Source organism: Lygodium microphyllum, chromosome 6 (genome assembly GCF_053477565.2).
Source record: "Lygodium microphyllum isolate KBCC chromosome 6, Lygodium_microphyllum_v1.1.10, whole genome shotgun sequence".
In the NCBI taxonomy this organism is placed as follows: Eukaryota; Viridiplantae; Streptophyta; class Polypodiopsida; order Schizaeales; family Lygodiaceae; genus Lygodium; species Lygodium microphyllum.
In genome coordinates this window covers 11327603-11338649 of record NC_141140.1, presented here as the reverse complement: position 1 = coordinate 11338649, position 11047 = coordinate 11327603, and the positions used below count along the sequence as shown (strand labels likewise).

At 40.8% G+C, this 11047-nt stretch overlaps 1 protein-coding gene across 1 annotated transcript; it reads left to right on the top strand.

Moving 5' to 3' along the window:
- Window positions 1–2040: 2040 nt before the first annotated feature.
- On the top strand, window positions 2041–3968 carry LOC148034309 (E3 ubiquitin-protein ligase RING1-like). Its single transcript, XM_087679259.1, has 2 exons — window positions 2041–2205; window positions 2321–3968. The coding sequence occupies exon 2, from the start codon at window positions 2458–2460 to the stop codon at window positions 3787–3789; it is 1332 nt and encodes a 443-aa protein (XP_087535385.1). The 5' UTR covers window positions 2041–2205; window positions 2321–2457; the 3' UTR covers window positions 3790–3968.
- Window positions 3969–11047: the final 7079 nt, after the last annotated feature.

Sequence of the window (11047 nt, the reverse complement as noted above, 5' to 3'; positions counted from 1 at the left end):
CCCGCCCACTTTTGGACGGGGAGTCTCCCCTGCCCACTTTGTAAAGTGGCGGACAGGGGGTGTACTTTTTGCATTTGCAACCAATCAAAAGAGTTATAAGTTTATTCTTTTTTATTTTTTTACAAACTGTGTCCCTTTGGTGTGTAAAGGTATGACACCCATGTTTGTGCCCAAATTCAAAAAGTGCATGCCCACACTCTGGGCGGGGGTTGGCCGTCCATTACTTGGTGTGTAACCAGCCTAAGATGCATAAAATTTTTGAGGGGGGGAAACAAAGGCTTCAAAGGGCACCCCTTTTGGCCCTCTCAAATGTCCATCTTTCCATATTTTGCCCCTTTTGTTGCCATTTCCCCGTTCGGGCTCCGATTTGAGTGCTGTAAATTTCTACGCATCCGGCTTGACATCCCACATTGGCTGGCAAATCCTGGTAACCCACACGAAAATATGAAAAATTATCAAAAATCAACAAGTGTCGCTTGGGCGCCTTTTAAGAGTCATATTTCACTTGGTGCTTAAAATCGTCCTAGCTGGAGCCGCCGCCTTCGATGTTGAATATTTTTTCCCTAAATTCTGGATTTTTTGGCAAATTTTAGGCACATCCCGGGCTCAAAACTCCGCTCTCAATGGATCCCCAACTTGGCAATCACATGTTTGGGGCTCTAGTCTTATAAAAGTGGCAAGTGCATATTTCTATCAAAAAATATTTGTAGCTACATGACTCTAATGCCATGGGTAAGGTTTCCCCCAAAAGTGGTCAAGCACATGCTCTCTTTTGGAGCTTATGGCTCACTTGAAACACAATGGACAGTATTTTCCGAGAAATTTGATGCTACATTTGCTAATTACGCTAATTATGATAGCTCAAACATGCTAAAATTTGAAGCCATGCACAAACCATCTGTGAATGTCATGATGAGAAATTGTCCCTGCAAATAGGCAGCACAATGGACAACATTTTCAACATTGGTGCTACAATGGATAATATTTTCAGCAAATAGGTAGCACAATTGACAGTATTTTAAGCGAAATTTGATGCTACATTTGCATTAGTAGTATGCTAATTATGACAACTCAAACAAGTCCCTACCAATTGGCACCACAATGGTTACTATTTTCCACATATGCTGCCATGATTTATAGCAACATTTGATGTTACATTCACATTGGTATTATGCTATAATTATGACAGCTCAAACATGCTAAAATTTGATTGGAAGCATAAACCATTTGTAAATGTCACGATGAGGAATTGACCATGCAAATAGGTAGCAAAATATGGTATGGGGATTTGGGTACCAAAAGGATTAACATTGGAAGGAAGAAAGGGAGAGTCTAAGAGAAGGGAGGAGGCCTTGGATGAATATATCACCTGTGAAATGGATGCTCAGACCATTGATGCATATGATGCATGAGAGAGAGAGAGAGAGAGAGAGAGAGAGAGAGAGAGAGAGAGAGAGAGAGAGAGAGAAAGAGAGAGCATACCTGTGATAGATGAAGCCTACAATCACCTGTGATAAGACCATAGCTACAAGCACCTGTAAGCAAAAGCCATGCATTAGCATGCAACCCTAAACATAGACATGGATGGATTGGATATGCATTCGAGATGGCTTCCCACCTGATCCCCAGATGAACATAGGCATGGTGACCCCAAAAATGACATTTATACGACACCGCTTCAGAGCAAAGATGATCAACGACTCCCACACAATGGGAAAGAGAGGGACCCGACCCTAGGCCCTGGTGATTGGCGAGCGCAATGGAGGAGCCCACAAGCTGGGCCTGTGGACGGAATCGGACAGGGGAGCTCCCCCGCCTTGTGGAACGCCGAAAGAACATTCAACACCCCCCTTCATTGGAGATTCTAGGTGCCCCCGGTGTGTAAGAGGGAGGTGCCCTTTTTCACATTTGGTGCCTTCCTATTGGCCTCTAAGCCTGCACTTGGGCGGCCGCGTTCCGGTGTGTAACCGGTCTAAATATTTCCCAATCATCATCCCCACTCAGCACTAATCTGATGACATAAGGGACCTTTGGTGCCCCACGTTGCACAGAGCCAAAAAGAGAATCCATAAGGGCGGCCTTTTGGAAAGGAGAGACGAGGGCATCGTGATCACATCTCTGTCATCTGATGTATTTATTTTCCCCGTCTGCGACCATGTCTGAGCTCAGCCCCCGAGTCCCGGCTATGGCGTGCTCAGTAGCTCGGTATTGTCGTGCTTTCTGTCTGCTTTTCGTTCTCTCTTTTTGGTACAATCTCATACTTGCGTTCTTTCTTTCTGAGCTTTCGCCCTTTCTGCTTGCACTTTCTGCTTCCTCGCAGATTAGAATGGTCAGAGGAACAGAAGAGATAAAGAAAGCAGATTGAAATGGTTCGAGGAACAGAAAGCTGAAAAAAGAGGGAAATATAAACATAACGTGATCATAAGCTGCACGTGTAAGAACAAGATTGTCTCCCAGATGGCCTCGTCAGGGCAGCTCTATTTCTGTCACGGATGCCGGACTACTGTGCAACCAATCGGTACTGAACTGGTGTGCCCGAGTTGCTATGGTGGGTTTCTCGAGGAATCATCCGAAGGACCACCAGTCTCCCGTGGTTTTCCGTGGAGCCCTAGGGATTTTGATTTTGGTGGTGATGAGGATGATATCTCCCCCGTGTTCCTAGGACGCAGGCAGCCACGAGCGAATGCCCGAGACATGGCTCAGATGCTTGAGCTTATCTCCGGCTTCCTGCACATCCAGCTTGCGCAGAATCATGGTGATGATACTGGTTTTTGGGTTAACCGCCATGGCAATGGTGGTGGTTTTGGGGTTAACCCATTCATACGTGAATTCCATGACTTTCTTGGAGGTGATGTTGATGGCATTTTGCATGGACGAAGGCTGCAAAACTTGCCAGGCAACATTGGGGATTATTACTTTGGACCTGAGCTTGATCAACTTATTGAGCAGTTGTCAGAGAATGACCCAACCAGATATGGGGCACCCCCTGCATCGAAAGCTGCTGTAGAGCAAATGCCCACTGTCACAGTTTCTGAGGAGATTCTTGGAACAGGTGCAGCTCAGTGTGCGGTTTGCAAGGATGAATTTGAGCTGCATCTGGAAGTCAAAGAACTACCATGCAAACATGTGTATCATCCACATTGCATCCTTCCCTGGTTGGCAGAACACAATTCTTGCCCTGTATGCAGATATGAGTTGCCAACCGATGATCGGGATTATGAACAAGCCCGGGTACAGAGGCATGAATCAGTGTCTCCTCTGAGAAATATGCCTGTGGCAGCTGCTCAACGAGAAAGGGAGAGAGATCACCTTTTTGGGATTGGAGCTGTCTCTAAATCAACATTTCTTTCAAGGAATGCACATGTGCCAGCTGTGCAAGAGGAGGGGGACAGGCAATCAACCCCTCTTTCAAGAAATATACAGGGGCCAGCTGTGCAAGGAGAGGGGGACAGGCGCCATAGTAACCTCAGGTTTGGAGCCAACCAGAGACAATCTGACACTGTACAACCTTCTCCAGTATCTGGGAGAAGGGCTTATGCAAGAAATCAACCAGGGCAACAATTTTTAGTTGGTTTTCCTTGGTCTAGGGACATGAGTACACATTCTCCCATAGATACACAGGCAGAAAGCTCAAGTCAAGGTTATAGTGCAGGGTCAGTCACCAGGAGAGTCTCCAGGAGATCTGCAGGGTCTGCAAATGTGCCTGCAGGGGGACCTTCAAGAGACTCCATGTTTGATGAGGATGACGACGGTCTGACATTTGAGTACGAGCTAACTGGTGTGGAGTAGCCCAAAGAATGGCATCAGCTATGGAGTAGTTCAACTGGCATGGTTATATTTTCTTAGTCTCTGTTTGCCTTTTGTACAAAGCTCTTTCTAAAATGCATAAGTTATTATAGGAAAAGAAATCACTACCTCAAGATATTGGTGGTTGCTGTTTTTGAAATAAAATGAGTGTCAATTGTTTATACTGTTTCTGAACAGAAGAATCATTGTGTGGGATAGGCAAAGCATCACTGAATATTGTTTACCGTGTTCAAAGCAAGATGGTGCACAATGCTGTGTTTTTCTGTCTACTTCTCACAGCCCTTGGTGCTGTCTTGTGGTGGTCCAGACTTTCAGTGTTTCTGGGTGAAGCTGACATGAATCTTTGTTATGGTACATTGCTACTGACATGAATCTTTGTTATGGTTACATTGCAAGATTGAACGCCTATTCTAACGAGAAAGCATCTTTTTTTTCCTGCTGTCTTTGGACGCCTTTTGTTATTTTCACCCTTGCACTGGCTGAGAGAGAAGGTTTGGGGGGGTGCGGGGGGAGGAGGCAATCATCTCTCTCAGCCAATCATGTTATCTTGTATTTTTTTGTGCAATTAATACAATTACCTATTAAAAAAAAAGATTGGATGCAATCACAAAGGTTTGCCAAGATAATCATCGAGGCAAAGCCCTTGCCTGTCTCATCCCTATTTGGTGCTATGGTACGTTCATTAGAAAAACTGGACTACAAAAGAGGCAAGGATCACATACAAAATTGGTGGTCAATTATGAGGACTAGAGGGAATCTTTACATGGCAATGCATTAAGATCTAAATTGGCTAGGGTTAGACTCTGATTTATAAGATTTCTTCTATGAGCATAGAATATGTGAACATAAGAACATTGTCCAATGTGTCATAGTCTCAGCCAGTTGGAAGCTTGCTATTCTTGGATTTTGGAAGCTCACCAATTCTAGGAGACGTCCACTTACCCTTAAGTGACATTGATTATTCAGGTCAAAAAACTGATCTGTGAAAGGTTTGGGCCACTTATTCAAGCATATGCACACTGACCGTTTTATCCTATTGGTTGTGTTGCTGACCATATGATCACACCTATGTAAGTAGCCATGGTCATTTGTCTACGACTTGTTACATGCTATGTGATTGTAAGATGCCACATGACAAGTAAACACTTCGGTTTCTTTGAGCATAGTAACCAATAAAATATTTTCAAAATGAAATAAATTAAAAACCCTTCTTAACTAGTATTCAGTTCTATTTGTAGAAGCTAAACATAATTCATATATTGAGGCCCTTTAGAATTTCAAACTAGTAGGTTGTATTGAAGTATCAAGGCCCTTTAAAATTCGCTTTAGTAGGTTGTATTGCCAATATTCTGCTTGACAAAACTAACTGAGCTTATTCCTCAAGCTATAGATGAGTGTGTATACACATGCTGTAGAGGCTGAATTGTCCATAGATCATAATGGTAATCTTTGTATATATGGGGCATTTGAATGTATGTATGCAGCATGCAAGATAGTTATGTATACATGTATTTATATGCATACATGTGTATGCACCTTGATAAGGGAGGTATATTTAAATATGTCTACCCATCCATGTGTGTGTGCAACTTTATCTTTTCTTTACTCTTTGTTATTTAAAGGTTTGTTTAGGTGACTCCCAAATCAAGGAGAAAGTCCCCAAATCTATGTGGCACAAGGAGAGGTATGGTATTCAAGAAATAAAGAGGTTTTTTTTTGAAGGGTGATTTAATAAGGAAAAAGGGGAGGATGAGTCTTGAAAAGTTGATTAGTTTCTCTCTCTCTATAAATAAAGGTTTTTCTTTTGAAAGGTGATATGATGATGGAAAAACTCAAATGCATTTGAAAAGCTGTTTGTGCCTCTCTCTCTCTCTCTCTCTCTCTCTCTCTCTCTCTCTCTCACCACACACACACACACACACAGAGGAAATTTTTTAAAATTGAAGATATGAGATGAAAGGTTAAGTATGTGCATGCAATGTATGCATACTCCAAAAATGTCCACTAATGCGTATATACTATAAAAAGAGATGAATTTTCATGATAAAATGATATTTTAATGGTTGAGCACATGCATGTAACGAGTGTATATTTTAAAATCACCCCAACTATATATATATATATTATAGAAATGCATACACAAGCATGCATACATGTGCAAACATATACACTCATGTATACACATGCAGACATGTTTTACACACACAAACATATGAGAGAAAATGGAGAGATCAAGAGAGGGGGGAGAAGGGAGATTTTATATATATATATATATATATATATATATATATATATATATATATATATATATATGTATGTATGTATGTATGTATGTATGTATGTATGTATGTAGAGAGAGAGAGAGAGAGAGAGAGAGAGAGAGAGAGAGAGAGAGAGAGAGAGGAGAAAATAAAGGAAAGGAGGGAGGATGGATAAACCTATAAAACATGCATATATATATATATACACATATATATATACATACACACACACACACACACACATATATATATATATATAGATATATATACAACCATGCAAACATATATATCCATGCACAAATATATATTCACTCAAATACACACATGCATACATGCGTGTGCACATATATATACAATATACATACATATACATACATATATATATACAATATACATACATATACAACCATGCAAACATATATATCCATGCACAAATATATATTCACTCAAATACACACATGCATACATGCGTGTGCACATATATATACAATATGTATATACATGCGATGAAAAAAGATGAGAGAAGGGACTTCGAAAAAAAAGGAGACGAGAGAAAAATGATGAGAGGGAGAGAGAGGATACATACACTTATGTGACCATATGAATGGAAACACATATTTTATATCTACACATGCGTGCATAATATGCACACATATATATGTATACATACATATCTGTGCATACACATATATACATATGCATACATGCGTATATACATGCTTATATGACATGTATATATATATCGTAAAAAGATAAGAGATAGGGGACTTGAGAAAATAAAAATGAAGAGAGAGAAAAATGATCAGAGGGAGAGAGGATACACACATACTAAGGCCACACAAATGAAAACACGGTTACACACACACACACACACACACACATACACACACACATACATACCTACCAATGTGTGTGTATATGCATACATACTTTTTTCTTTTTTTCTTCTCTTATTGTCTGTGTGTGTGTGTGTGTGTATGTAAAGAGAGAAACAATAAGAAAGGGGAAAATAAAAAACCACATAGATATATACACACACATATAGAGAGAAGAAGAAGAAGAAGAAGAAGAAAAAGAAGAAGAAGAAAAAGAAGAAGAGGAGAGACAAGAGAGTGAAAAACAAAGGAGAGACAAAAAAAGAGGGGGGAGGAAAACAATGAGCTCATGAGACAATTAAATATTTACATGCATATAAGTCACATACACACACATATATATAGTTGGTTTCTTTATCTCAATCACCCATGAACCTTCTTGCTACATGAAACATGCATTATTTCCCTAATTGTTATTAACCTTGGTCCTTTGAATTTCGGTGTGAAGCACCGAAAGAACATCGGCGCGAAGCGTCGAGAGAATCTAGGCATGGAGCACCTAGTATGTATTATTGAATGGCTAGTAAGGTGTAATATAAAGGTTGGTTTAGGTGAACACAAAATATAAATATACATGAAAGAGACAATGTATATCAGAGGATATGAATTTTACTACCCATCCATGAAAATACAAAAAAATAAATGTGTTAAGAGAGAATTGAAAATTGTTGCCAAAGATGTATAATATAGATAGTGGAACAAGTAATGGAAGATAAATAAGAGTATATAAGCTAATGACTATTCATAACAAACAAGAGGTATAGAACACATATGAGGTGAAAATAAGAAGTGTACAAAGTATAAAGGCATGAAGACAGAGATGGTTGGCTCTATATGAGCATTTTGGGAGATGGGCATCTAATTGAGTTTGCTATACAATAAGCTATGAAGCATTTTGCAATGAGATCTTGTGAATGACTTTGCAAGCTGCCTCCCTCCATGTATGTGTGTACCCTTGGACAAATTCATTGTCATCACTATCACTAGCAATTGCTGAGACCCTACGGACCGCTTATCAAGTCAAGCATTTCAAACGAGTGGCAAGGCTACCTCTCACATAGCCATCCACGCTCTCACACAAGGATGTAGTGAGCTTACCATTGAATCCGATCATTGTAGTCCTCTTCCTTGAATCTTTCGATGGCTCCATGATTCAAGGTGCTCACTCAAGCAAGCTCCATCTCCAAGCTCCAAGCTCCATCCTCCATAGTTGTGCATGCGAGAAAAGAGAAGAGGGAGAAGAAGAAGTTTGGAGAAGAAGAGCTTCTCGATGGTCCCTCACTCTCACACACTCACACTCTCCCTCTCTCACACTCCCTCTCTTCCTCTCTCATGCAGAAGAAGGAAGCAAGAGCAAGAACAAGAAGAGAGCTAGTTTTCATACACATCAAGAATGAGTTTATCCATTCAGTTTTTGACTTTTATACATGTCCTTCTCCCCTTGGGTACCCAATCCATTTCCATGATCAGTTGTCCACTGACCTTGGTCCTCTTTTCCACTTTCTTTCCTATTTAGACGGCTCTTTTATATGCACCTTTTCATTTACAACTTGCACAAGAGGGAACCTGGTGCCCTTTTACAAAGAGCTAAAATGCTATTTATTTCTTCGTGCCTTGTTCTTAAATTTTTTAAAATTTCCCACGCTTCTTGGTCTTGTTTTTCTAGCAGGTTGTCTTTTTATGCTTCTTCTTAAGTCTTCTTTGTGCCTTGCATTGTTTTGCGCCTTGTGTCGTTTTGAGGATTAACATTACTCCACTCATAGCTGAGTGCCAGTCCCATGGCATTGGATGGTATGGGTTGGCGAGTTGAGGGTGGTCTTGGAAATGGTACTTGGGGTTTCTGGGGAATCGGTCATGTAGGATAAGCTTGTGACATATGATTACAGGTGACTAATGCTAAGGACATATTGACTGATTGAAGAGGGCCTTCAGAGTTGTTGGGTATTTGCATGGCTGCAAAATGTACTTGTAAGGGAAGAGTAGGCGCACTACTTAGGGTGTGTGTCTGCCTTACTGTGTAGTGCATTGTGCAAGTGGTGGTGGAAGTGGGAGATGGGTTACCTGAGGTGTTGTCCCACACTTGAGGACCTAGTTCGTGGAAGGGGGAGGTGTTGTGCATGACTTAGGGAGACAAGTCTATCATAATGACTTGCCCTTGATGTGCCCCTGAGTGAGTGAAGTGGAAAGGGGCTAGGGATTTAATGGTCTCTAAATGCAGTGTTTATGGCACTCATACATCACAAATGAGAAAATTTATGTTTTTTCTTCTCTCTCTCTCTCTCTCTCTCTCTTTTCTTCTTTCTTTCTTATTCTTATTCTTTTACTTACTTTTTTTCTTCTTTTTCTTTCTTAATTTTTAAAAAATAATATAAATAAATTACAAGAGATGATGCTAAGCTGCATCCCATTCTCCTACAAGTGTAGAGCTAGGGGTGGAGGTTAAGCGACCTACTTAGGAAGGACCGGCTTAGCATATAGCCTTTTAAGTTAACCCTCACATTTAGAGGTGTAGTGGACAAAGGTGGATGGTTATACCTCGTGAATCGACTATTGCTCATGTCCTCTAGGAGGTTCATACAAAAAGCAGGCAATAAGGTAGCTCTCATCATGAGTTTAGTCATAGCACAACTATCTATGCCCCCATTTATATAAAAAAAGAAGGGCGGTAGTTGCTCTTTCTTTGTTGCTTGCTTTTGCTTAAGAAGTATCCTAAGGAGGCGTAGAGAGTTATAAGTGGTTGATAAACGCTAGATTTGGACATGAAGAAAATTCTTTGAGGAAGTGCACAATAGATGGTTGAATATCTTTTTCCATGAAGATCATACATTCTTCAGGGGGTCACGACGTAAACATTGTAGATTTGAGGGAAATCGTACCTTCCATGCACATCCGGGGATCAAAATCTAATGTGTATCTCATTGGTAGGGCATGTAGGTCGGATTACCCCTTTCATATGCCAATTTGTTGAAGAAGGCCATCCATGCATCTATACTAGTATCCCATATGTTCCTTCTCTATTTTGGCTAGGATTCATAGCCCTTGACTGCATCCATCACTTTATTTTTCTAATATCTGGTGGGTTCCCTTTGTCACAACATTGGGTGTCTTGCTCTTTTCTCTAGCCACCTTTTTTCCAATTACATTGAGAGCTTGATCACCTCCTCCACCACCCTTAGTCATAGCACTCGATCAAGTGATCAAGGGTAGGAGAAGGAGAACTCAAAAGGATTGCAACAACTTTCATACTGCTCCCATAGGGACAATTCTCATGCCAATTGACTAGTAAGCATTCTTCAGGTTGAGGGACGGGGGCTTCAAGCACTGGTTGAGGCTTGACACTAAGCTTCCTCTACAGCTCTGCTAACTCCCTTCTTCTACACCTCATTTCCATAGTCCTCTCTCAGGCAACATGGGTCTTTGTCATACACTTTTGCTTGCGATTCAAGTTGTGGAGGTGGGCTTGGCACATTGGGTTGCTCTTCCTCATCATTCCATCGCCCAAAATCAAGCCCTTCTTCTAAATTTTGCTCTGCAAGCTCTTGAGTGGGGGATTGTGCTTGTTGCTCTTATTCCCTAGAATTTAGTAGGTCAGAGCTCTTGCCTAGATAACCCTACCTTGACTAGATATTACATTTTCTCTTTTATGATTACACTGGTGCTGACTCTTGGTGTATTTTCATGGAGTCACAATGCTCTCCTTGTGAGTTCTAATTTCCTTTTAAGCCCTTCGATTATCTCTTCTCCTTCAACTTGAGTGACATGCAACATTGTGTTTAAGAAAGCCTCTTGCTATTCTAGCATCCTTGTCTCTAACACCTCCGCTTTTCCTTCAACCATTATGCACTCACTTTTTGATATTGTTAGGTGAAAGGGATGGCAGTGGAGAAGGAGAAGAGGAAGATGCGGGAGAGAAGAGCACACACAATGTAGGTGCTGTCCAAAATGATATGACAGCCTTATTGCACTATCTCATATATATGAATGAAGAATATGGGTGGTCACTATACATGGGGAAGCCCAAGGGCCTTTTACCCCAACAACATCCCACTAAAAGGGCAATGTGATTGGGGAGTGAAAACAAAGAAAGGAAAAACAAGGCAAGGT

What these genes read in the sequence shown, in the direction of transcription:
- LOC148034309 (XM_087679259.1), top strand. Translation starts at nt 2,458, where the DNA reads ATGGCCTCGTCAGGGCAGCTCTATTTCTGTCACGGATGCCGGACTACT.